This window comes from Excalfactoria chinensis, chromosome 16 (genome assembly GCF_039878825.1).
Source record: "Excalfactoria chinensis isolate bCotChi1 chromosome 16, bCotChi1.hap2, whole genome shotgun sequence".
In the NCBI taxonomy this organism is placed as follows: Eukaryota; Metazoa; Chordata; class Aves; order Galliformes; family Phasianidae; genus Excalfactoria; species Excalfactoria chinensis.
In genome coordinates this window covers 4,222,977-4,250,114 of record NC_092840.1, presented here as the reverse complement: position 1 = coordinate 4,250,114, position 27,138 = coordinate 4,222,977, and the positions used below count along the sequence as shown (strand labels likewise).

Below are 27,138 nucleotides of genomic sequence, written 5' to 3'. Positions count from 1 at the left end.
TGGGAGCCCTCCGGAGACACCGCCCCGCGCAGGCGCGTTGTAACCCGCGCCAGCGTGAGGGGAGCGCGGGGTGGCGGGGAGGCCGCTCCTCAGGCGTCCGGCTGCGGCTGGGCTGAAGGTGCGTGTGGGGAGCCGCTGGTGTGCTCGTATCTTTGTAGGCCGCTCTCGTGCGACCCTGGACTCTCACAGCTCACTGGGCTCCTTGTCCGCAGGCAGTCGTCACCCGCATTGCTTCCTCTGAGCTTTTAAGGCTGTTAGTGTGAAATGAAGCCAAGTGAAGTAAGTAGTCTCAAATGGAGAAGCAAGGTTGGGGGGTAGCTGTCACAACCTGCCCGAGCTGGATGCTGTGCAGGCTGAACTCCGGCTTTGCCATCTTCCCTTCACACACTGTTAAAAAACTTGGTCACAGCATAGTCAGTTGTCTTTTCACTTTATTTCCTGTGTTGGCAGCCAGTACCAGCTGAGGTGTTTGGGTTGTTGTGGGCTGCGTCTCTTCACTGAGTTCAGATAACAAAAATGGAAGCTAGCTAGCTCGCCTGTCTCAGATTCTTATGTTTTAGCAAAAATATTCAGGGAAATCTTGTGACGTCACTAATACAGGGATCTTAAACTAGGCCCTGAATACATGTGCAGGTATCGCTTCACCAGCTGCTGAGTACAGCCATCGCCTGGGTGGAAAACAACAGCTGTTTAATCATGCAGAGCAACACGAGCAAAACAATAGGGCTAGAGATGAATAGTTCCATCTGAAAATTCACATCCATGCAAACTTCTTTTCTCTTAGGGAAACTTACCTAATGGATGTATCACTGATCCATTCCTTCTGGTTTAAGTACTTTTATCTGCCATTGAGGGTCATTTTTAAGCACAGCTAAATAGGCTACGGTAGAGTATGAAGGTTGTTGTGTTTTAGTTTGTCATTTGAATGGGTTTTGAATGTGCGGCTGTGGCCAAACTACAAGACAGTACTTGAAATAACAAGCCAAATAATGTTTGAAAATAATTACAAAACCACAAGTTAGCAGCAGAATCAGTAATACACAGTATATAAAAAGGAAATGAAAATTCATGCTGCATTTTGTTGAGTTTAATTATAGTATGATAAAAATCAAATGTAAGTAAGTAAGTCAAATATGTAATTATCTTGCCTCCATTTCATGGTAAGCAGCATGAATATCTCTAAAGAGTTGAAACATGTCAGGAATAAATAGCACTTGATTATAAACCAGTTTCAGTGCAGTACTACGGAGGGCTCGAGTGATGACTGAGGAATCAGCACAGCCACCTTCCCTTCCTGAAAAGACACTAAGCAAAGAAGGGTTTTCAGTTTGGAAGGAACTGCCACAATTACCTGTTCTGACTTATGCTTGTGCAGGCTGTGTGCATCTCTCAGGTCATTCCCCTTTCAGTTTCAATAGTTGTGATTAAATTAGGTGAGATTATATAGGTAAAACACCCCATCTTCCATTTACATTAAGAGAAAAAGGTGATATATTCAAGCTTGTTACCATGATTAGGTAAGACAGGGCAGCAGCTTCCTTGTCTATCTCATGACAAGTGATGTATGAATTTTTAGGGCTGTTTAATGGTGCCACTTTACCTTTTTATTGTATAAAAATAAGTTTATGTTCTTTGCTTCTGCCCTCAGAATACTCTGCCAAATATTTGCCGCAGCGCAACTGATGAAATAGGGATCTCTTGAAGTGCATCAGCTACTAATAAAATACAAGCTCAGCTGGCAGAATATTGCCTCAAGTAAGTACTGTCCCTCCTACCCCATGCCCAGCTGCTGCTTTGTCTTTTTGCCAAAAGCCCCCATCAGTAGCAGTGAATGCCAAATGAATTGTGCATGTGGCTGGCTCCTGTGTAAGGGGGAGTAACCTTGTATCAAGGGTATAGGATGAGAATCCTTATTTCTTTCCAATCAAGAGCTGGGTATGCTTCCAAGACAAAATTAACAATCCTAATTGAAATGAGGAAGAAGTGGGAAAGGATATGGTGCATTTGGAGGTAGACAGCTGGAAAAGAAATACAGTAGTGAAAGCACTTAGAAACAAAACCTGAAGTGATTACAATCACTTGTGCAAATAAGGAAGCCTAAAATACATCAGGATACAAGTCCACTAATTACAAATCTAGCGAATATGCCTCTATGGCTTAACCTCTGTGCTGGCAGGAAATAGGAAAACAGATCATCAAGAAACCAAGCTGTTATTCTTCTGGACTTCCTAGTGTATTGGCTGTTTAAAGCTTTGGTATTGTGGTCATGCTGTTGTGGAAGAGCTGTTTGGCTCATGTCTTACAGACCAGAAGTAATGTAAAGTTTTCTTAGTTCATCATTCATCTATCTGCAGTGCCTTGTGATGTTTCTTACTGCGAGGTACAAGATTGACATATCTGGGAGACTAGAAGTATTTTTAATTAAAAAGAAGAAAAAAAAACAACCCAGAATCAGCCTAAAATCCCCATGAGAGCATGTTTTCCTTGCGATAACACAAAGTTTAGGTGTACTAATGAAGACTAATGAAGTTCCTGAAGTATCAGCCGTAATAGATCAATAATAATCACACCTCAGCATATCAATCTGTAATCTCTCCTGCAGTTTCCTTGTGTGGGTAACAGCACTGAGCAAGAACAATAAGCTTTTCATATGGTTTATATATAAATTTAGTGCAAAGCAATTTAATTATTGTTAGCCTGTGTGTTGGCTTGAAAAGACTAGACCGTGTCACTGCTAAATGATGAGGATGGTTTGACCTAAAGGAAACGTGCTTGTTTTTTCACTAAAACAAAATGCACGCAATTAAGATAGTGTGTATGGTAACTTTTAACTGTCGTATTGTGCTCAGATGAAATTTTGGGAGTGAAAGCAAATGGAGATTTGTTTTTACCAAATCAGAATACAGAACACCTGCTCATAGAACTGGTTCGTGTCATGTGGATGTGTTACACTGGCACCTTAAAAATAATAATAATAAAAAAAAAAGAAATACAACATTCCTAAGGTATATGATGTGTTTTAAGGAAAGGTTATTTCCTCATACCTGCGTGCTAAGCTGTGTACTGATTTGCTTTGCACAGAACCCAACTGCAATGTTTAATAAATAGCACAGTCACTAAACTGCATATGCTGATGAGGTAGAAAAATGGATCTCCTGACTATCGAAAGATCAGTATCCAAACTCTGGGGGAGTAATAGGAAAAGGCTGGAAAAAAAAATAGAAGTGTGAATTTCCTCATGACATTTCTTTAGCTTAATAATTACATCTTGCGTTTCCCTACACAATTTAAGCCTAGCTTATTTCAAATAGTAAGTAATGCCCTCTAGTGGAATACGTAGGAAAACAAGCCAGACAAAGAATGATCCCATTTTTAATTATCACGAAAGAGGTGAAAAACCATTTTCCCTTGAAATACACTGCTTATCACTGGTCTGTTAAGACATGCTAGTTAAAACGTGAAGCACACTGCAAGCAGGGCAGGTAGATATGTGCTAAGTGCCAGGGTTAGCTGGAACATCTGGATCTAGAACATGGCTTGTATCACTAGGAGTCTGGAATCATTGGTCAGTGTGCAGACACAGCAGATTGCCACAGCAATGTCTGCAGTATGGGAGGAATGTTTCTGTGATGTCAGCATCAGAGAGATAGATCAGTCATTACATGTGAGAGCTGCTCTGAATTCTTACATATTAAAAGTAGCTCCGTAGGCTAAAGATGAATACACCTCAGGCTCCTGTGATGCAGTGTAACAGTCAGAGTTTATTATCAAAAAGGATTTTCTGAGGAAGCGCATGTATAGGGTTTCCTGCTTTATTATGTCTCCTGCTTTATTATGTCACCTGCTTTATTTACCAATTGGCAAAGGGTCCAAAATTGAGGTAAAAACTGACAGTGTTGAAGAAAAACAATCTTGACTTCCCAGGCAAAAAAAAAAGTGGTTCAAATCCTTGTAAACCTTTTCCAGAAGCCCACTGTACCAAAGTGGAGTCAATCAAATCCATTTTGAAATCCTTTATTTTTTTTTCCCCTGTACACAAAATATCCCTAAGTGTTGGAGGAATGCTTCTCTGAAGTAGCAGGCCAATGATTATTTGTCATGTGATGACTACTGAGCATCACTTTGGGCTCAACCTTCCTCCTGCAGCCCTGCTACTGCTAGAAGTTTTAAAGGCTTCTGGTTCTTTCTCATGATTTCCTGGTGGCACCCATTAGTCCCTGTCCCTCCAGGCGGGAGGGATCCCATAATGTCCACGTATCACAGTGGCTTGGACTTGAAAGCAGTTTCTAAACTACTGTCAGGCAAAATGACAGTCAGAAGTGAATCATTTAGGCTTCTTAAACAAAGGCTTTTCTGTGTCTTCTCTTTTTGAGCTGTGGTGATTCTGTTATTTTCCTGTTATTAGTTCAGCTACCATAGGCCCATGGATGAGTGGCATCTTCACTACTGCTTCTTATCTGCTTATTACTTACTTTCCTTATCTGAGACAAACCCGTATCTGCTCTCTTTATCCTTCCATAAAGTGTATATTAGAAGAGTGAATAAAAAATAGGCCCATTCCCCAACCTGGTGCATCTTCACTGATAATAATGTAGTAACATGGGATCTAATTGAACTCTCCATCTCTCAGATTCCACATCATGGTTAATAAAACCGTGACAGTAGTTAAAAAGGAAAAAAAAAAAAGTTCTGACAAAGGTTTATTAATTAATTTATGCTTGTGAACAAACGTGTCTGACAGCTGAATGATGAGTTGCCATATTCTGTACAAAGAGCTATTTCTAGAAATCTTCTTTCTGTTGCATTGTCAGCACCTGTAGTATAGAAATTCAGGAGTGGGTGTCGGTTCACAGACTCTAACCCAGTTATGAGGATGGCTGCATGCCCAGATGAGATGAAGGTTCAGATTTCCTACTACTGTTCCTGCTTCTGTACGTTCAGTCTGGCTAGAAATGATCAAGCTGTCTGTCGCCTGGCACAGGAGGGAGATGTTAGTTCTTACCTTCCTATGTTAGGCTTGCTAGAAGGTGTTATTACTAGAAAAACAAATCTCCCCAAACTCAGAAAGTTATTTCACACTAAAAGCTGAAAGGAAAGAAGTCAGTCAAGCTGAGCTTTCTGTGCCTTCTTTTTTTATTTCTCTGTCCATGCTGAAAGTTGAGAGCAGCCTCCTTCAAAAGAAAAGAATCCCTCTGCTTTATCTGGGAGGGAATGGCAGTTCTGTGGTTACTTTAAAAATTCTGCTTTCTGGCAGGTAAGCAGATACTGACTGGTAGTGACATTCTGTGCAAAACACTTGCAGATGAGCAGATAATGACAGCAAATGTCATTTTGTGCAGAACACTTATTTTTCAAACTTTTAAATACATATTTATGGATATAAGAAAGACATATAAAATCTTTGTGATTTTTTTTTTTCTTCTTTCAAGACTTAATTTCCTCAACTACTGGCAAAAAATAAATATTACATTTTTTAATCTTCACTTGAATTATCAAATTCCTCCCAGTCTGATACAACTTCTGATGGAAGGTCAAGGTGATACTTCATGCGGTCTGCATGCCATTCTGAGAACCATTTCTCTGTTTCCATTAAAATAGCCCTGGGCAAGGTGAGGACACAGGCAGCCATCCCAGAAATATCATCCTCCAACTGGGGTCCATCCTCCCAACAGTCTCTCTCTGCATCATAAATGTGGACATAGTCCATGCGGATTCCTCTGTTGTGGGATCTGCCTCCCAAGACATAGATCCTGTTGTCTAAGACAGCAATACCAGGCTCTCCATGTCCTGCAGGAAGCGGACATACATTTGTCCACTGATCAGTGCTTGGCCTGTAGCAGGCAACCTGTAAAAAGTAAAAAATACATTAGCCAAAACTGAACTTGGATCTTATTGACAGAGCCTGGCTGTACGGCAAACTACTTAGGCATATTTTAACTAGGTTAAATTTTGCTACCTTCATTGGCTTTATCAAAGCAGTTCCTTTATTTATTCATTTTTATTTATTCATTTTTTTTGGTCTTTTTTCATGTCTTTAGCAGTTACAGAAGTCAGAATGAGACAGAAGAAAATTCTCCAGTCATCACTGCCCATCAGGTACTGTACATTTTATTGCATTACACAATTGCCATCCAATCCATTCATTGCACTTTCCAACATATCCTTAACAAATCCTGTCCTGCAACTGTACACTGTTAATTCCAAAGTTCTTAACCTAGGAAAAAATACATATGGAAAGGCATTGGTAAGGTAAAGGAAACTCAGCTGATGTGCTACTTATGGGCTATATGCATGGGAGCGAATGCCATTCAGCAAAGATATTTTAAAATTTACATGAATCTCAAATGCTACAGCTTTAATGCTGTAATAATGTAATGCTAATAATGCTAATAATGATAATTATGGCAAATTCTGCAATTAAATGGAAGAGAGCTGATGCTGTTGCTCAGCAGTTTTACTTGTGCACTTAGGAGGACAAAGACATCAGTGTGAAAGCATCTGTAAGAAACAGACTCTTCCAAGACAGAGGTATGATATGCTCTCACCTGGTGAACATCCCTTCTGTAGCCAGAATCATTGTTGCTTCCTCCAATTACATAGAGCTTTCCCAGCAGTGCAGCCATCCCATGCCAAGCACGTCTCTCTGGACCATCTGCTAAAACTTCCCAGCAGTCAGTCTTTGGATCATAACATTGCAGCTCCTTCAAATAATCTTCTCCTCTCCTCCCACAGGTAATATACATCTTCCCATCCAGTGCTGCTCCAGCGTGTGCATATACCTGCATAACCACGTGGGAAAGCAAGAGTTTGAGGTTTGTGTTTATGTATTTCTCCCAGCTTCAAAGTATAGAATAGACATTAAAGAAGTGACATTCTTCATGAATTATATAGATATTAATATCTGGAAGGACTTTCTATTTTCTTATAGACAACTCCTTTCAAGGTGATTATGTTGAAAGCATGAATTTCTAAATTAATTATCCTAGAATTTCCAAAACTTCCAAAATTACAGTGGGTTGTCATTCCTTACTATTTCTTAGTTAGAAACTCATCCATATAATTACTTTTCTCCCTTGTCTACTTGGAAGTCTGTGAACTAAATAGTATATAGAAACTGATGTACCCTCACTCAGAGGGTAGTGAGGAACAGGCTGCCCAGAGAAGTTGTGGAGGCTGCATGGGGCCTGGGCAACCTGATCTAGTGCCTAGTTTAGTGGTTGGCAACTCTGCCCATGGCAGGGGACGCTGGAAGTAGATGATCTTTAAGATCCCTTGAACCTAAGCTATTCTGTGATCCTATGGTACCTTCCTAGTATTTGATGATTTCTTCTAACTGAGAATAAAGCATGCTTATCAGGACTATAGTTAAGAAGCTTGTACTACTCATGGTTTATATATCCCAGGAGGAATGGGAAGTTCCCTGACTTACATGTTCAATTTGAAATGGTTTTAAGGATTAACACAACAGAGGTACAGGGGAAAACAGGAAGAAAACAAGAAAAATAAGCATTAAACACTAAAATTAAAGATATACATTGTTATTATTCTTTATTGGTATGTTTATCTCAAATACAGAAGCTTCTGCTTCCCAAGTGATTATCAGCAAAATGAAAGCTATGCATGAGAAAAGCACCTAAAAAGATTAAACTAGAAACTGGGAAACTGTATCAGTGCGTGTGACTAATGCACTCCTTACCTCCTTCTTCAGAGGTGTCACATATTCCCAAGTGTTGCTTTTAGGGTCATACCTCTCCACTTCTCTCAGGTCTTCATGGTAATCTCGGCCTGCGACGGCATATATGTAATTGTCCACAACACAAACACTGAGGTCAGCATGCTCTTGCTGTAGGGACTGGATCTGGAACCATTTGTTATGTCGTGGGTCATACCTTGTGAAAGAATCGGATCAAAGAAAGTGATTCATACATCCACAGAATTATTGCTGGAATACACACAGCACTACACATGTGGGGTTTTTGTACTGTCTTTGGTTGAAATTAAACTCAGCTGTAAGTGGAGTGAAATATGGCCTTGTTAGCATTTTATTACTAGCAGTTTTTTTAGTCTATTTTTATAAGATGTATTTCAGCTGATACAATCATGCTATAAAAGCCTAGGTCTTCCATTGTCTTACACATGCCTTCAGATTATTTATCAAAATCTCTGCTAGCATAAAGCCATTCTACAAGGCAAAACATTCTAATAGTAGCACAGACTGAATCTGGATCTTCAAGACATCAAGAGGGTGCATAAGCATTTCATGGCTTCTTTGATTCTTTTTTTTTTCCAACATATGTGCTGCTTCAAGATTAACCTCATGATTAATTTTCAGATATCTAATATATCTAATCTGGAAATTGAAGTTACAGTGACAGCTGATGGAGAAGTGAAGATATGCATGGCATGAAATCAGGGCAATTCCACTAAAACTAGAAAAGATTATTACATTATAAAATCACAAGGGTTTATATCTGCTTTTGCAATGTAATGGGCATCAAGATTTAAAACTGTTCCTTTCTCCATTTTTTTCTGGCACAGAACCAAAGATGACCCTGGCATGCTGCTACTGTGCACGCATTTTCTCATTAATTAACTAATAACAGCATTTTATTTACAAATTCTTTCTGGTAGCTAAATCCCTTCGTACTGGGATGAGAACTACACACAAAGGACTTTCGGAAAATCTCATTTCAAGAGCCTCTAGACAGTCTACGATTCTGGAGAATTCTAGTTCATTAACATTTCCCAAACCTTTAATACTTTACTTTCTCCAACAAAGAAGAGATGGTTGTGCATGCAATACTCCTGAAAAAGCATCTGTTTCTACCCAATCAGCTTGGCTTTGTTCCATAAGGATTGCTGGAAGCTTCCTGTTGATATGATGCTAATTTCCATGTTTCTTGTGATTTCTTTCAGTGAGAGGCTCCTATCTTTTTGGCCAGCAAGCATACAGATTGGGCTAAAGGCTTACTGACTCAGAGATGGGCAACAGGGTGGAAATGAGAATAATAGCAGGATTATCCTTATCTTACCTCCAACACCTTGACTCTGCTCGAAAACCACTTACATTGTTGTCTCCACCAATTAAATATACAAAATTATTGAGAACAGCAATCCCCTGGTTGGACATTCTGGGGGCTAGTGCGGCTGTAAAGTGCCTCCACTCTCCCAACAGGGGGTTCAGATACTTGGCTTGATCACTGAGAACAATGGATGGAGTAGAATGCATCCCTCCAAATCCCACTACACACTGGAACTCTGATCTCAGCTGTGTCTGGGAGCTCTGGAGCATTGGCTGAAGACATTCATTCTTGTGGTACATTAGTGCATCTGCGACTGTATCTTTTAAAGGACATGGACTTAATTTGTCATGAAGCCTTTGCAGGATCTGGGGTTCCATCAGAGGAAAACGAACTGTCTCAAGAAGCTTAAGGGGCTCCATCAGGGAGACCTGATCTGTCTCCAGTTGCTCTGGAGAATAATGATAAAAAAGTGCACCATCATAAACTTCAAATTCATAGTTAACCTCCAAACGGTTGCTACTGAGAAGGGAGTAGACCTTCTGCAAGGGTAGCTGTCGGTATGCTTGTGTCCTTGAGAAAGCTGCAAAGTTCTTCAAAATGTAGGAGTCCAGCTGATCGCTCAAATGTCTCAAGTCATAATGGTCAGCTAGTTTGTATACATCGAGGATGTTCTCTTCATCTACCCAGGACATTAGAAAATCACAACAGAACTTAATGACTTCTGGAATCTGCAAGAGAGAGAGATCTTTAATTTCAGACACTATTTGCCTTACATTCAAGATACAGATGACAGAAGCATTGAACAGGAAGCTTCCAAAAACTGTAAAAAAAAAAGTTGACAAGAAAAACGCTTTTCTCTCAGTCTGATCACAGTGTTCACCTTTCTCCAGAGAAAAATAATAACTCAACATGGGGATGTAGATGAATATAAGCCAGATCTTCTAGCCACACTATACTGCAAGCCTTTGAGTTTTGCTTCTTGTGTAGCAGCAATGCATCTTCTGGGGCACAAGGGATACTGAACAGCCAGGCTGCCTCATTTGTTAGCATGAGACATGCAAGCTGCCTGGGAGGCAGTCATGGAAATGGCAGGCATGAAGGACATGGCAACAGCAGCTCCTTCAGTTGTGCTCAGAGTACTATAGTCACACTGTATCACAGATTGTAACTATAACAAAAATATCCACATCGCTCAAGAGCATGGAAAGCCATTTAAGAAGAACATTAGCATTTAGTGCTGTCTTCTGAGTATTATCTGAAGTTGTGTCAGGCAGGGGGACAACTGGCAAAGTAACAACTGACCAATAGTCCCTCCACTAACAAACTGGTGCTAAGTGTGTAGCCAACTGAAGCACCGGAAAGTTTAAGGTTAGTACCAAATACTGTGCAGCAATTTGCTGCAGGGAAAATCAAAGAAAAAAAAAGAAAATGCCTTGAAAGCAAAAGGCACTTTGTGCAGAAACTATGGTGGTAGTGATGAGGTCAGGTAAGGTTATGTGCCTGTGGACTCAGTCTGGGGTAGATCTTGGCAGGTTTAAGCAGCACAGTGGTTTCTGAGCAGTACGCCCTGTCCTTTATCATACGTGAGCAGTATTCTATTCTAGGGACGCTTTCATATGCTGATCAGTGAAAGTGAGTGCTTCATAAAATAATCTTTTAGACAAAATGATTTGTAAGTGATGAAACCACTAGCACAGATCAGACATGCAAGCACTTGTTCATTGTTCCAGCCCTTCCAGTGGTTTCTGCATCCCAAAGAAATTCTTCTCATTGGAATCACGCTATTTCACTCCCTAGCCCTCCAGCCATGTTTTCTGTTTCTTTCATTCTTGCTTTTGTTTCTTGCTTCTTTTTCATTATACCTCCCAGCACCTCACCTGAAGCTGACAGGCTGCGGCTAAGGTTTCCTGTACACTGTTCACACTGAGTTCCAGCTCAGAAGTATAAATGAAATTCAAGATTTTACACATTGCGTTGTAGGAGATGCCATGAATATGAACTTCTTCTTGTTCCATCTCTCTCAGTCCTCCTGCAAACATTCCTCTGTAACAAAAAAAAACTGCACTGAAACTACATTCAGTTTGCTTATCTTATGCTGTCCTGAGAACATAACCAAATATTCTAAGAGATAAATCCTAGTCAGACGCTTCTTTGGGATTACCTCTTTTCTAAGCCAAGGATACAAAAAGCACAGACGTTCAAGACCTAAGAAAGTAATACCTCTCATTCTGCAGGAAAACAGTGGGGACCACCTGAAAGTTGCAATTCACAGTGGAAGGATTTAAATACAGACACAGTACATGTGGATAAGCAGTGGGCGAAGGCAGATGCTCTAGGAATAGGGGAAGAGAAAAACGGGAACTTGAGTTTTTTTAAGCTAGAGCAGTTCTTCCAGGTTTGTCTGGACTGCCTTCAGATTTGTTTACAAAAATCAAGCAAGCAAGCTTCTCCCCTTTACATACCTCCAAGTACCTCTGTCTTTTTAGTGAGCTCACGGTGCACTAACAGGAGCCTTATTTCTACAGACACATAACAGAGAGATGAATAAAGCCATTCGTAGCATTCTGAAACCCATTCAGCTCTACCTTATGGATCTAACTCTACATTTGGAAGCAGTGTGCTAAGTGTGCTAACAGAAGGTTTGGAAGTTGCAGTGTTGCATTATGCTTATACACATGCTTGTTACTGCTGTACTGAAAGCATACCTGAAATAGTCACAAGATGCAGCTAGCAGTATCCGATGAGCTTCAATAGGTTTCTCTTCCACTACAAGAACTACATCAAAGAGGATGCTGCTGTCTCGGAGAGATACCAAGCCACTGAGCAAAGCCTGAGAGTGCTCTGCACTGCGGTATGTGTTGCTGGTGCGCTGCTGAAGGGAGGACTCGAGTTGAGCTTTGTGTGGCTGAGTCAGCTCCTGATCCTCCGCCATCCCAGACAGAAATGCTCAGCCAAAAGCTGCAGCAGAATGAAATCTGTGAGACAACAGAATCAGCAAAGGTTTGTGTCTTTTGCTTACAAATGGTCATCTGACTCATCTATCACAGTAAATAAATCAACTCTTCAGTCAAATGGGAATCATCAAAAACAATTCTTCCTGAGAGAAATTATCCTGAATGATACTAAGAATAGACAGGGATACATCAGCATATCAAACTGGCAGAACATGGCATTATTAACAATTTTTTGACTCCCGGTTTTCCAGTCCAAAAGTATGTTGCATATGGGGATATATATGTATTTTCACTTCCCAACCTATTGCCAAACCACTTTTTTCCTTTGCATTTCTATAACATTTGTAACAAACAGCAGATCTGTCACCATTTTTGCCAAATTCCACATTGCCTAATATCCTCAAATAATGTTGTTGCAATGTACACTGCACCTTTGGTCTTTCTCTTGATGTTTTACCATAGAATCTGAAAGCTTTATTCTCTCCTGCTTTTTTGCTTTATCTTCCTTAGCTGAGCACATTTCCATTCTATACAATACCATCTGAAACTACAGGCTTTCAGTGAGCTTCTTTATTGTGCTGACTTCAAGTTAGCCTGTACAACTCCTTTTGACTTCACTGTGGGTCTCTGCAGAGGGGATATTTCCTTTAGTGTAGGCTCTGTAGAGAGCTATCTCATACTGCTGCCACTGATGTTTTAGGAAGGTCCTTACAGCATATGGGGAAATGCCTGTAAAAAGCTAGCTGGAAGTCACTGTTTCATGCCCGTGGTTAAGTTCTCAAAATCTCACGATTCCTTTCTTAGCATCCTGTAATTTACCCTTTCATTGTCTTTGAAGAATGTGAGAAGTTGCAGCAGTTAGATCTGATGGACTATGCCTAGTTGTCAGAGCAGACACTCAAAAAACAACATGTTAGCAAAAGGAAATACCTTAGCTGACATGGCTGCTTAAAACAGCCTCTCCTCCAGTGGCTCTGGGAAATAGTTTAGTGGCGTGAGGGACAGTCACAAGGGGTTATCAGCAGTCAGAAAAGCAAAAACAGAACAAATCCAACAAATCCAAACAATGAAGAGATGAAACCACTGCTTAACTGTACCAGCCATAGACAGGGAATGCTGCATTAGAAACTTCCTAAAGATATTCTGTGCATGGTCAGTGAGGGAGAAGCTGTCTGGATGGCACTAAGAAATATGAAAACAGTTATTGCACTGCCTGAAGGAAGCCACCTTATGCTGTCCAAAACAGAAGGAAACTTGGTGGAATTGCTCGCTGAGTGGGATGTAAAAAAATTGCAAATGTATATTAATGCTTGTTTGTTCTTTGCCAGCAAAACCAGGGCAATGAGCTCAGAAGAGAAGCTCTGATGAAACTGCCTTCTAGGAAGCACATTGAGGTCGATTATACAGGGAAGCTATCTATCACCAGCTGAAGAGATGAATAATGGATTCTTTTTCATGACAGGTAGACGTTTTTCCTAGAAATAAGATGACTGCCTTTGAAGCAGACAAAACATTACTGTATCATTTTATTTGCCTCTGGGAAATATGAGTGATAGATTGAGGCAAGACAGATAATATTAAAAGAAAGGCAAGTGAAGGAGTGAGCATTACTAGATGTTGATCAGAAATTCACTAAGAGCAAATGCAGCAAAAACAAATTATGCTGAGATACTGTCCAAATGAGGAACAAATTCAAACAAACCACATTTACAGAGTTGATGCGTTTTAATGTGGTTAATGCTCCAAAAACGTACCCTTTCAACAAATTAGGGAGTTGTATCAAAGTGAGCCTCTAAAGAGTGAAATAATTGCAACAAAAAGCAGAAGTACATGTAATAAATGAGCTGTTTTCTAATTCGAAGACTTTTGTTGGGTAGAGAAAACAGCATGATCTTTGATACAGCCTTAGTGTGTGTCAGAGTAGGTGGAAGTGAGGCTAGAGGAGAAAAGAAGTGCGATGTGCTACAGCTAAACTGGATGTTGCATCTGCACAACAAATTTTAGCAAAGGCATGTATTGTAGAAGTAGCTTATTTTATACATATAAGAGATTTCTGTGGATTGTTGCCTACTTGCCTTTGAACAGTGAGTGGGGGATGACCAGAAGGAATCAAGTAGCTAATATACTGAGTGTCCTCAGCTGGGGGTTGGGTGGGTACAGTTGTAGAAAGTGGTTGCTTGAGTGAGGGTGGAGGAAAACTGGGTTAGTATTCTGGCTTTCTGAATTAAGTGCAGTGCTCTTGGTTAGCTGATAATGTTATCTGTGTCTCTATCTGTGTTAAATATAGACTGGAGTTGCTATGGAGGGGTATCAGTGTTAGCAAAACAACGTCTTTCTTTGCAGACTATGTGATCTAACTGCAGTTTTTCTCTAGTGTGTTTTGTGCCTTTGTTACTGCCTAAATTCTGATAGCCCGAACAGTGGAAGTGTGCTATTTCATGTGCAGTGTACCAGCTGGGTGCAGGGAATCACTGCTAGGAATTCTTGTGCCTTGTCAGCAGCTGTCAATCTTAAAAATGATAAGGGACTTTATTGTAGCTGTACATTATCTGGCCCCTTCTCAAATCTGCATTTTGCTCAGTCTTCTCTTTAGAGGGAGGAATAAAAGGGCTAAGTGTAGCACAAGAGGTACAGCTGTGAATGAAGGGACAGAACAAACTGGTTCAATTTCTTGCAGGCTGCAGAAAACCTTCTATTTACTAGATTTCTTTCTTGACCATACATGAACCTCCTATGAAGGAGGAGGCTGAAACTGGGACAGGAAGAGTTGAGGGAAAAATGGTGAGAGACTGGGATGCTGACTTGCTCTTGTGCTCACTGAAAAACTTGATCTGTTTAAGAACACAGGGTACAGGAGTGGGGTAGCTCAACTAGAACGGGGAAAGCGAAAATTGAAGGTATGCTAAAATAGATGTGGTATGGGACTGTAACACCAAGATGTTTGTGTACTGCTCCAGTAAAGACCAAGCTGGGGAGTGGCAATTTATCTGGTTACAGAATACGCTTCCTGAGACTGAGAACAAAGTCCTGTTTCCCTACAAAATAATCTGTGTTATACCTGGATGCACCTTCCAGCAGCTGGGTCTGGGCATGTTCTGGGTACATCCTGATGTCAGTTTAGGTATATTAAGCCTTTACACTTTGCTGAGATCAGTGCTGTAAATAGACTGTTGATAATTCAGTGTGTTGAAATCTATTATTGATATTGCATGGTACAACAGAGCCCTGGATTCTGTGACTAGCATCCAGATCAGACAGTGATGCTTACTAGTGTGTGCTGAGGGTGGTGGGCTGTTCTGAGAGCTTGGTTACAAGAGGGGGAGTAACCAAGTTAGTTTCTATGGAAACTCAGACATTTTTGTATTGAATTGCTTCTGGCTGTCAGTTATATCTCTGTATGAGGAGGTATCTTACACAGTTTGTGATATTTTCTTCTGCATCAGCTGTGCCCAAAATAAACTAGAACTTGCTGGTGTCGGGTATCCTAATCCTGTTTAGCTTGTTGCCATATGGACGGGTGGTTCAAGCCTGGTGGGGGTCCAACGCTTTCTTAGAATTGTGGAATAATTCAGGCTGGAGAGAACCTGGGGAGGTCTCTAGTCCAATCTGCTGCTCCAAGCAGGAAAAACTTAAACATCAGGTCAGGATGCTGATAGCTGTGTCCAGTTAAGTGCAGAATATCTGTCCTTTGTGGTATTTGGAAAACTGAGTGCTTGACTTCTTTTTTCTCCTGCCTGAATTCTGTTCCCGCAGTTTATGAGATATACCTTCTCATGCTCACCCTGTGCATCAAAGGGAATGTAATATCCATGCCCTAAGGCTTCCCACACCTCCATGTCTCTCAGAGGAGTAGGAAGAATTAGGATCGAAGCCAGGCTTCAGCTGACAGTCTGATACGAGACAGCAAGATACAAGACTAGAACGAATTCTAGCTATGCTGACTCTCAGGGGTTGGAAATGTGAATAGGCAGAACCTGGCAAGGTACCAGCATTCAACAGGGCAGAGGGCATGCGAACAAATAAACCAACTAGTCAGGGAGCGTGTAGAGTGGGGAGGCAGCTGGGTGTGTGCCAGTTAGCTGAGAAAACAGACGTAATGCCACAAACAGTGTAAACTGAAAAGCAAAACTATTGTTCAGCATAACTGGAGTGCAAATACTGGAATGATTTACCAATTGTACCATGGTTTGCAATGGGCATTTGTAAATTTGTTTGCAATGTAGGAAATGTGAATATACCATCTTGTGTGGACAGAGTTGCGTTAGCTTCAAGGCTGTTGTAAAAAACTGAAGGAGAGGAGGCATGAAAGAAAGACAAGCTTTGTGCAGCAGTGCTTCGTTCAGAATGACCCCTCTGTGCAGTCACAAATGTGAGGTAAAACACACGTCTTCCTGAAGTACCTTTTAACTTTGGGAACCTTCTACAAGTGGGAGAAATAACCCGGACAATTCCTTTAGCTTAAAGTCCTCACAAAAAGAAACAACGGCACCTGGTACCACGTGGCATCTCAGTTTTAGTTCTGAGCACTCAGTGATGGGAGTTATATTTTTGCTAGGCCTCCACACGCCATCTTCTTTAAGTCACCAATGCAGACATGCAAGCACATCCCTCTGAGCTGAATTTCTGAGTCATTTTCAGTTTCTAGCATTAGTAGTACACTTGAAGTGTGGGAGGAAACCTAAAGGTGTAGTTTAGGAAACAGCTTCTGCAAACGATGCTGTCTGACAAATGTTGATATTTGTTCCTTTCAGAAGCAAATGTCTGTTTTTTCCCCCTCCCCATGCCTTTTACAATGTATTTCGGTGACACGGAGACTAAAACATCTCATTTAACACAGATACGGCAAAACTTCCATGAAATCTGTCCATATTTAGGCACACAAATGTTTTTTTCTCTTCCTACTTTCTGGTTTGGACAGAACTGCTGTTGTGTTTGGAGGAGGAAGGGACAGCTATGTTTAGACAGTGTGTACCTGCCCATCCTCAAACCAAGTGGCCTACATTAAAGCTTCATCTTTCTCCTGACTGTGGATGAAGTGTAGTCCTCAATGTTTAGCTCTACATCTACAGAGAGCTGTAAACCTTCCATAGAATCGGGCAGCACAGTTACCATGCCAAAACACAGCTAATCAGTGGTAGACAGTGGTACGTGCTGTGGGACTCTTGAGATGCTTGGCAAGCTGGCAAGGCTGCTTTGTTGAACTACTTCAGTCCCATCATGCATTTTTAATCGCCTAAAGTACACAGAAGAAAAAACGTTCACGAAGTAATTAGTTCTGTGCCCAATACAATTAGGTGACTGGCTGGAGAGCGGAGGGCACTTCCAACCCATTCCAGCTCTGCTTTCCGTTCTAAACAGGAATTCGTTTGCACTGCTCACCATGTTTGTTTCTTTCCTGCAAGGACCCGCGTTCCTCGCTTGTCACTTCCCCCGTCACTTATATATTTGCACACCAATAAAACACAACGCACTGTTTTCCCTGCAGGAGATGCTACCCGGAGCTGCTCCCCGCTCACGGAAGCGCTTTGATTCCGCCCCAGCCGTGTGACAGCGGGGTGAAGGACACTCCAAGCACAGTCCCGCTTTTGCTTTCCCTTTCCCTGCCAACAGCGCCTTCGGGCCCGTTCGGCACCGCCGCGGCTCGCTCACCCCCGTACCCCGCGGGGTCGGGACGAGGCGGCCCCACAGCCCGAGCCCGGCCCCCCCCGCGCCCCCTCCTCCTCCGGAGCCAGTTCCGCTCGGCGCCGCCCCTCCCCCGCCGCCCACCACCTACCGACAGCAGCGGCGGCGGCAGCCTCCGCCCGCGGCTTCCGCCTTCATGCGCCCCGGAACCGCGGCGCCCCCGCCTGACGCGCCCGCCCGCCGAGGGAGGGGCGGACAGCGGTCGGAGCCGGGCGTGGCGTGCGGGACCCGGACAGCGGCACTCGGAAGCTCCGCCTGCGCAGTGCGGCTGAGTGTCTGTGTGTCTGTCTGTGTGTCTGTGTGTCTGTCTGTGTGTCTGAGTGCCGCACACGAACGGGGCCGGCCGGGCCGCTTCCGCATTCGGCTGGCGTTGAACGGGACAACAAGTCCCGGCGCGCCCCGCGCCGAGCGGCAGATCTCGCGAGATTCTGCGGAACTAACGGCTGGACTTCATTTCCCTCCGGCCTTCGGCGTACCGGAAGTGGTGGCGAGCGGCTTCCGGGCTGCCGTGTCGGGGAGCGGTGGCGGCGAGGAGCGCGGCGCTGCGGGAGCGGCGGAGGCCGGCAGCGGGCGGGGAGCGCGGCGGCGGGGATGGACGTGACCGGGCCCGAGACCGACTGGCGCAGCACCAACTTCCGGCAGAAGCTCGTCAGCCAGATGTGAGTGCGCGCCGCGGCCCGGCTGTCGGGTAGGCCGCGCTTCGGCCGCTGCCTGAGCAGCTCCAGCGCCTCCCGTTGCCCTGGGGCTGCTGCGCTCGAGCAGCCGCGGCTCGTCTGTCTCCGCTCTCCGCGGGTCCTTCGCGGATCTCCGGGCGCTGCCTGGCTCTGTCCGCGGTCCATTGCTACCCCTGCGAGCGGCCCTCAGCACCGGCTCCTGCTCGGAGTTTGTGCGGGGGGAGCCGGCCCTTGTTTGGCTTCACTTCTCCAATCCTCGTTCCTTTTTGCCTTCCTCTTCCCCGGGAATAGGCTCTGTTGTAAGGTTTCTGCTTTGTGATGCTTAGTGCTGCCCAATCTGACATACTCTGTTCTATAAAAACTACCGTCGTTACCTTGTATCTGCCTGTAAATAGCAAAAACGAAATGAAAATGTCAGCGGCTGAATTTGTTGGTTGTTTGGTTGCTGTGGCAGTTCTAGACAAGCGTGTTTGTTGGTATCTACCTGATGTGTAAAGGTTGCTTAGAAGAAATAAAGTTCAGTCTCTTTGGTTGTCCACTGTGAAGCAGTTTCTTTACTTGAACAACTTCAAGTTGCTGCTCAACGTGCTTCTCCTATTACAGGGGAGGTTCTTTACCTTATGAAAGAACCTTAGGAAAGGTTCTTTACCTTATGGAGGTTCTTTACCTTATTGTAGAACTGAAAGTGCTTTTCAAATCCTTATTTATGAATGCTTGAAGAACTTGAGCGTGCCTCGTGCCTTTTGAGAGCCAGGGCTTTCCGGACTGATGGTTCAGAATTCCAGTGGTATGGTACTCATGACAAATACAACATCTGTTTGTCAAAGCTTTTTTGGTGTTCAGAGCTGATGTTTTACTGCCAAAACTTTGTGCAAGATAATTTATCATGTCAGGTGAATCTGTTGTGTTTTCCTCTTTTTTTTTGTACATCTTCATCAACACAAGCAAACAGAACTGCCTCACAGTGCCCTGCAACTTAGAGGAAATGAGTACAAATCAGCTGATGCAAACCTTAATGCAATGAGCATTAATGTTTGTGTGTTTGCTCTGCAAATTGTGGCTGGTTTTCTGCGAGCAGTAAGCAGCAATGGTAAATGTTTGAATGAGAGGCGTACAGTAAGAGATAGAGATTGAATGGGTCGATAATGGAGAAAGTAGTGTCAAAATTTCTTCTGCTTGCTTATATACTTGCATGTATACACAGACATCTTTTTTATGGTCTGTGTACTTTTTGTTGTAAATATATTGATTCAGTCTTGTCTTTTTTTCCTCCCCAAAGACTGTGTCCTGCAAGCTGTGTATCTTCCTTACATTTCACACTGCTTTGTAGTAATACTTCTTATGTTTTTATTCACTGTCTTATTTTGAGAGCAAGCGGATTTGTTACTGGGGTAAACGTGCAATGATAGCAGTGTTTGGCTGTGCTTTTTTAATTTTTAAAGTGTATTATTATGTGTTAGATATCTGAAAATAAATGTAATGTTGGTACTTAAAATAAAGCAAAGCTACCCAGAAGTAGAGTTTATAATATCTAGATTAATTGAATGAGAAATAGAAGCAATATATTGCCTAAAAAGACTTGACCTCTGTGTGTAGCAAGTTCTTATTTTCGTCCATAAGCTTCCAGTGAAGGTTGTGTAGTATTTGGAAGAAATGAGTCATCTGAAAGTTTTTGAACTTGTGAGAAGTCTGTTCATAACAGGCTTTTGTGTTCGTGTGTCTTCCAGTTCATTGTGCAGATGTAAGTGATGGGTATTTGTCAACTTGATCTTGAATGTTTGGAACAATTTGCGTACTTTTATTTTGGATACCTTGTTACAGGTGCCGAATGTGGAAGCCTTAATTTATTGTTATTTTGCGTGGATCTCCTAGCTCTGAATGTTAAGATACGTATAGATAGATGCAGATAGTTAGATACTTAGAATGACATTATATGAAGAGACGTTTCAGGGATGCTTGTGCAGTTGGTATCTTAGTGAATGTATCCATGTTCAGTGTGTGTCATTTGGTTATCATCACTTGAGCGAACATTGCTTTTGACTTAAGAAGTCCCATCTAGTATTAGGTTCTTGTGTGACTGCAGGCCCAAGCAGTTGCACAAGACTCTTGTTGGATCCAGGAATGCCTCAGTACTCAGACGACTGATGCTGGGGAACAACTCCAATTGCTCCCAGGTTGTTCCAAGAGACAGTGATGGTGCAGGAGTGTGAATACTTGTGCACCCCTTTGCTCACTGCAAAGGCCAGAAGAGGCACTTAGTAGTGCTTTGGGAGCCTTTTCAAAATGATTCTCCTTAATGTATTTTTAAATGTATTGCCCAAAGGACAAGTCTTAAGCGGGTTGTGTGGTTGTAGACTCAGTACATGGTTGTTTGGTGCCTGCCTCAGGCTGCTTGTAGCCTATGGCAAAAGGAACCATGTTGAGTGTAGAGGAGGAATGTAACTCAGATTGTATGGCAGTCCATAATGGCTGCGTTCAAGCTCTTTGCTTGAAATTTTATGCAAGTATTCATACTTATGGTTGTGTAGATTTTAGCTAATGGTTCAGGTAGATGAGATGAAAGAGGATGCATGAGAGTAAATATGGGTGGAAAAATGTGGCAAGTATGTGAAAGGAGGCGAAGACTGAGGAGGAAACAAGCAGGAGATCAAGTGAAATTTCCTGTATGAGGGGAAGAAAGCATTTGCTTTGCTGCTGTCTGTGAAATATTTAACAAAATCAGTTTGTATAGCAGCCATATTATTATATTCTGGCCTAGCCTGTTAGGGGAGACGTCAGGTAAAAAAATAAATAAATCCAAGATGTTTCTCCCTTTCCGAGATTGTAGAAAGTGAAGGATTATTTTATAAGCGCTTATTTTTGCTTTTGTATAACCTGGTCTTTCTGCCTGCTCAGTTCTTGGTGCTCTCAAAATTAGAGATGTTTTATAATGGGGCTAACAAGTTAATGATGAGTCAGAGCGTAGGGTGGACTTAGAGAAAGGAAACCTTTCTGAAAGAGAAACTATTGGAAAAAGGAAGGCATTATCGAAGAACTGGATGTATTTTCTTCCACTGCAACTGAGTTCCTTTCTGAGTTGTTCATTTTATGGCTTGTTTGCCCATGAAAGAATAGTTACTCTGCTTTATGCTCAGAGTCTGCTTTGTTTTAAATAACCTTTATGTATAAAGAGCATTTTGTAGTGTCTGTTAGGCCACATGAGCAAGTTACCACGAGGGAGGCTTATGCAGGTAGCTATGCTTTACTGACTAATCTGCTGTGTCTTGCAAAGAAATAGCTATGCTACCAGCCTTCTGCTTTGCACAGTAAGGGTGAGTTGTGGCAACTGAAGCTCCTGCATTTTAGGGCTGTTGCATCTGCTCTGCTCGCTTGTGTGAGGGGTTTACTGAGTTATTTCAGGAAGCTGAGCTAGGCCACTGCTCATACAAACACCAGCTGCAAGGAATGTGGTCAAAATTCAGGGGGAAGGAAACAGTAATCTATTTTGGGCTGGCTGAATCTTTCCCTACCTTGCATTTAGCGTAGGATAGTTGCTCATGCAGGAGCAGGTACTGAGAAATAGGTTGCTAAGCTCCTAATTACAAAGTGAAAGTATTTCCTGGTAACTTGTTTGTGGAATATAGACTGTAGCTACTATGCTGCTTTAAAGCAGAACAGGTTTTACAGTGAATGAGACATTTCCAAAAATGAATGTCTGTAGGATTTGAATAGGGCTGTTCACCTGCCTGAACTCCTGATTTTAGGACTTGTTTATCTCAGTGCATTTTTTTACAGTGGAATTTCTTGCTTCTTTTTGATATACTGTAAATGTCTATTGTTTTCTACCATAACAGAGTATGTTTGTGTGGGAGATTTCCTTTCCATCTTGCACTTTTAATTTCCCATCCAAAGGGCAGACAGGTCCAGTTTACTAGAGGTTTGATGGCTGTGATTCTGGATGGTCGAGAACAGTAAGGTTGGAGGGAAGCTTTTTATGACCAATTTCCATCAGTAAGGCCACATCTTACTGCTTCATCCACTGCTGTCATGCTGTTTGTTCCCTCCCTTCTGTGGACAACTGTTCTGATCAATGTTCACCGATCTTCTGCCCTATATTAAGAAGAGGGTAAACAGCTACTGCACAGACCTTTTAACTACAGGAAATATTTTTTTGTGTGTGTGTCCTCAGTTAATGCTCAGCCTCATTTCTTCTCTTTTTCTTTTCCAGTGATGAAGCAATGAGGAAGGCTGGTGTTGCCCATAATAAATCCAGCAAAGATATGGAGAGCCATGTGTTTATGAAGGCCAAAACAAGGGTAAAACTTCTCTGTTTGTTTTCAGAAGTTACTGATATGTCAGAATTTTGAAACGAGCCACAGAAACAGCAAATCCAGAGCATGTTAAGAATTGGTCTCTGCTCAGAGTCCCTAGTTAGGAAGATTTTGAGTTTATGTGTGTTCTTATGCTGGGGGAAAGCTAATCATTTGGCATCTTAGGGGTGAAACAAAGTGGATTTCAGACCAAGGGAATTGCCAAGACAGCAGCATTTAATGCATATATGGAATTGTGCATATATGATTGTGTATATATGTGATTAAATTCTTATGGAGTGAATTGCATATTAGTTTCTTTGTCTACAATGTAGCACTATCCATGTAACCAGCGTGGTGATGGAGAGGGGTTAAGATATCAATGAAAAGGCTGTGTTAGGAGTAAGACAAAGAGAAGTTCTGTGGTCTCTGTAGAAATCTGGATATCATGTACAATTCTAGACTCTACCCAAATGTGCAAGCTTCTTTCCTGGAGTTCTGTTAGGAGAAATTGGATGCTGTTACTGTCAAACATGATGTTTTTGAGGTGGAACTTGTGATGTTGAAAGTTTTGTATTGTTGATGTCACAAGTTTATTCCTGTTAATAGCCTCTCTGACCTTGGAAGTACCAGCAAGTGTCATCTCAGCACTGTAGCAGATTCTCTTGTGCAGTTTGCAGTACGCTCATGAATTACTGCAAAGGCTATTTTTCCTTCTGCCACTTCTTCTGGGTGTTAGTTTTTAAATATAATAGCTTGCTTGTGTTTGTAATATTAACAGCATAGAATAGCTCTTGTAATGTAAATGTGACAGAGGACTAAAGTGAGTAAGTATACCCCATGAGCAAGTTCAGTACTTAAGAAAAGGACTAGAATGGATGGAAAACTGATGTGCTGGTATACAATCAAATACACATATTGTGATTCTATTAATGTGGCTGTCACGGATGTTATTTCCATTGAATTTTGTGGTTTTGTGCCTTCTTATCCCATTAGCCTTCTGTGAAAGCATTCCCACTTAGATCATGAAGTTCAGCCCCTGTAAATGAACTACTCTGAAAAGCTCACAGACCTTTGAAAGAAAAATTTGTTATGCTGAGGGAGAATACTGGAGGGCTATAAAGTCATGGTTATCTGTTTCTGTATCCTGTGCTAAAATAATACTTTTTGCCTTTAGGAGGAATATCTTTCTCTTGTGGCCAGGCTTATTATCCATTTTCGAGATATCCGTAAGTAAACTCTTTTCACAGTGGTTCCTTATTAGAGGCATGGGAAATAATAGTAGATATCAGGATTCATTTGTGATTCTATATGTGATTCATCACAAATTGCTTCAAAATTTCCCCCTGTAATATACATGCTGAATTTTAAATACTGTTTTACAACATCCATACATAATTTAAGAGCCTTTGAGAGACAATTGCTACTTTTGCACCTTCCTTCTAATTTTTCCTGTGTTTTTGCTTTCTTTTCAATGTTTATGTAGTGTTCAGATTTGGATTATTTAATGTGTTTTGTATAATTTGATTACAAAGATTAAAATCTTTTCTATTTTTTTTTTCTTCCTTCCTGATCTGCTTGTTACAGCTATGATAGATGCATAAATTGTTTGGAAATGGGTATAAGTACAGTAGACAGTGATTTTTAAAAGTTATACTCTCTTTAAGAAATGTATATACATATACATAGGAAGTGCCAAATCTGTATGTGACAAGATTAACAGATGTAATTAATGTATTTTTCCTTTTCAGACAATAAGAAATCTCAAGCCTCAGTCAGTGGTAAGAGGTCTTTTTCTTTTTTCCTTTTTTTCCTTTTCTACATTGAATAACTCAAAAACTGGGGCTGTTATGTACTGAGAAGGTGGTGAATTTCCTAGCTAGAGGATGGCGAGGTACCACAGTAGCTTCTTGTGTCTTCTGCCTCTGTGGTAACTTTTATAGCAGCTATAGTAGGAACTTCACGTGATATTCCTAGTAATGAAGTAAATGAGTATATATGTCATTGTTATCCCCCTATGGACTAACTGCAATGACTGGGATTGATCAGCATCTCCACTGGACAGTTACAAACTGTTTGATAATTATTCTTATGGAAGAGTGTGTGTTGCATTCTGTGCCCGATCAATACTACTTTAGCACCTCATGTTCTGTTTCACAGGATTGAGATTGTGATAATTCTCTTGAAAGGCACTGAATTTATTCACTGTATAAAATCAAAATGTTATGATGAGGACTAAGGGAACTGCACTACAAAGTACTTCCTCTGGTTTGAGCGCTGCTCCTCAGGAGTGGGAGGTTAATTGAATGCATAGTAAATCGAATCCATAGTTGGAACTCTGTTCTTGGTTTTTGAGGTTACAAGTTATTTATTTTCATGGGGCTTTGCTGGCGTCTGGTTTTGACTTGAATAGACATGCAAAGGTGGCTAAGGAATTCCCTTGTCTGATATGTTTAGAATCTATTTGGAACTTTGCAAATCTCTGAAGCACTTTAAATAATCTTCACTCTGTTTACAGAGAGGTAAAAGCCTGCCAGAAGCCTCTTGCAGACTTGCAGTGAGAGTTAGGGTTTGGATCTAGTTACAGTTTGAAGCCAGTAGTTCAGAGAGTGGATCCTGAAAAACAGACTTTTGGGGTAGCAGTTGCATGGCTGGCTTCATATTGGTAACTATTTTCTTTGTAGATCCGATGAATGCCCTGCAGAATCTAACTGGGGGTCCCCCAGCAGGGGCGCCTGGGATGACCATTGCTTCCCGAGCTCAAGGAGCACCAATGAGTGGGATGGGTGGCCTTGGCCCAATGGGGCAACAAATGAGTCTTCCAGGACAGCAGCAGCCTCCTGGAAGCACAGGAATGGCCCCTCATGGTATTCCTGGTGTCTCAACAGCTACTCAGCCGAGTAAGTATTCCTTGTGTTTCAGTCACTGAAACTTTTGGGTTGGTCTTTCAGTAAATAACTCTTTTCCACAAGGATAAGGTGCTGAAGGAATTTCATACTTCTGGCTTCAGAAGATATCTGCTGGAAGAGTTGATTTCAAATACTTCTGTCTACTGGGGTAAATGTATTTCTTAGCATAGTGAGGGAGAACCTGTATCTTCTGTGAGCAAATGTTTCTTCTGTCCTCCAAGGTGTCAACTTCAGAACCTTGTTCTATGGAACCCACTTATGGCCACCATGCTTCCTATTAGTGATCCCTCTGCTCTCTGCTTGTTTTGATTAAGAACTCTTATTTCTCAGGTAATTCCATGGATCCCAATGTGGTCCTTCCAGGAGATCCTCTGGCTGCACAACTGCACGTTTTTACACTCTGATTTGGTTGCTGACTCAGTATGGGCAGCAAGCTGTAGAGGTAGTTAGGAAGGAGTGTTGTTGATTCTGCTGTTAATGTACCTTCTCCATTTGAGGATGCAAAATTATATGCTGGTCATGATGAATATCTGCATACTTTAGAGTTATCTTTTATTATTGTGAAGTTGTACTGCATAACTGTCTCTTGTCTTGTTTGGGTTTCATGTTTTTAAGTACAGTTTACCACCTTTTTAGCCCAACTTCAGCTTCAGCAGATAGCTCAGCAACAACAGCAGCAGCAGCAACAATTCCAGCAGCAGCAGGTAGCTTTGCAGCAGCAGCAGTTCCAGGCCCAGCAGTCAGCCATGCAACAACAGTTTCAGGTGCAGCAGCAGCAGGCGGCAGCAGCTGCAGCAGCCCAACAGCAGCAGCAGCAACAGCAGCAGTTGCAAGCCGTCCAGCAGCAGCAACACATGTTGAAACTGCAGATGCAGCAGCAGCAAAACCAACAGCAGGTGATGACAAAATAATTGAAACGTTATTTGATTTGTGATGAGTTACAAATCTTGAGAAGCGTAGCTTGTATGGGAGTACTGATTATCAGCTCTTCCCATTATTAATGCAATTCCACCCTGGGACTTTAGTTTAGATTGGCAACGATATATTGCATCCCAGAGCAGAGACTTTACAATGTAGTTTTTTGGTGGTTTCTTCTGTTATAGCAATAGAGAATTAAAACTCTCTCTTCATAAACATCAGGACAGTGTTTCTTTCTGACAGGGATGGAGATGTGGGAAAGAACTAAAAGTAATTGTGAATTTCATGTTGCTACTTTAAAAAGTGTGTACTGAGAATTTATATGCATCATCCTTAGGAGGAAAAACAGAAGAGGAAACTGCTGGTGTCATGCTTCTGTGCAGTTCTTGTAAATGGTGTTGCTGACCGTAGCCTTTATATTTAAGAAGTGTTTATAAGCCCATTTTTACAGAAGAAGCTGATGGACTTCAACTTTGCCTTTGAAAACTGTTTTAGTATAGTTAGGCAAGCTTGTAATAGTGAAACCCGCAGGTCATGTGCACTATGTAAGCTGAGATACCTGAAAAGTGAATGGGTAAAAGAGCTGAGTATACAGGCTTGAAAATGCAGCCTGACATATTAGGATTCTATTTGCTGTAGGCTTACTCTGTAAAAATAAGGCTGCTATTGCATTGCCGGAAGCTTTACCA

General features: G+C 41.8%; 2 protein-coding genes and 1 long non-coding RNA gene across 7 annotated transcripts in view; 2 read left to right on the top strand and 1 right to left on the bottom strand.

Annotated features, from left to right (window-relative positions):
- LOC140259730 (uncharacterized) lies at positions 1-6,812 on the top strand. The gene is made up of 4 exons (XR_011905433.1): positions 1-279; positions 1,649-1,755; positions 6,039-6,096; positions 6,733-6,812. It is a non-coding gene; the product is annotated as an uncharacterized lncRNA (long non-coding RNA).
- Positions 3,410-17,889, bottom strand: KLHL22 (kelch like family member 22). 2 transcript variants are annotated; one of them, XM_072351322.1, is made up of 7 exons: positions 17,751-17,888; positions 11,729-11,981; positions 10,901-11,066; positions 9,033-9,751; positions 7,697-7,889; positions 6,546-6,779; positions 3,410-5,845 (listed from the first exon to the last, which is right to left on the bottom strand). In XM_072351322.1, exons 2-7 carry the CDS (start codon positions 11,953-11,955, stop codon positions 5,474-5,476), a joined length of 1,911 nt encoding a protein of 636 aa, XP_072207423.1. In that variant the 5' UTR covers positions 11,956-11,981; positions 17,751-17,888; the 3' UTR covers positions 3,410-5,473. The 2 variants fall into 2 exon arrangements, with proteins under 2 accessions (XP_072207423.1, XP_072207422.1); XM_072351321.1 differs by having other exon boundaries at positions 3,411-5,845; positions 11,729-11,998; positions 17,751-17,889.
- The window catches only part of MED15 (mediator complex subunit 15), a 26,453-nt gene continuing 17,181 nt past the window's right edge, over positions 17,867-27,138 (top strand). For 3 of the 4 annotated variants that reach the window (XM_072351319.1, XM_072351318.1, XM_072351317.1), the window contains exons 1-6: positions 18,113-18,318; positions 22,541-22,628; positions 23,800-23,851; positions 24,374-24,403; positions 25,307-25,522; positions 26,168-26,427. In XM_072351319.1, the coding sequence (XP_072207420.1) occupies positions 18,251-18,318; positions 22,541-22,628; positions 23,800-23,851; positions 24,374-24,403; positions 25,307-25,522; positions 26,168-26,427 (714 nt within the window). In that variant the 5' untranslated portion in view covers positions 18,113-18,250. Of the gene's footprint in view, positions 17,922-18,112; positions 18,319-22,540; positions 22,629-23,799; positions 23,852-24,373; positions 24,404-25,306; positions 25,523-26,167; positions 26,428-27,138 lie in introns of those variants that run through there. The other variant, XM_072351316.1, reaches the window with a different exon arrangement.

Coding starts and splice junctions, on each gene's coding strand:
- KLHL22 (XM_072351321.1), bottom strand. CDS start 11,955: ATGGCGGAGGATCAGGAGCTGACTCAGCCACACAAAGCTCAACTCGAG. Junction 9,752..10,900: donor CCGCAGCCTGTCAGCTTCAG/GTGAGGTGCTGG, acceptor TCTCTCTTGCAG/ATTCCAGAAGTCATTAAGTT. Junction 5,846..6,545: donor ACAGAAGGGATGTTCACCAG/GTGAGAGCATAT, acceptor TACTTTTTACAG/GTTGCCTGCTACAGGCCAAG.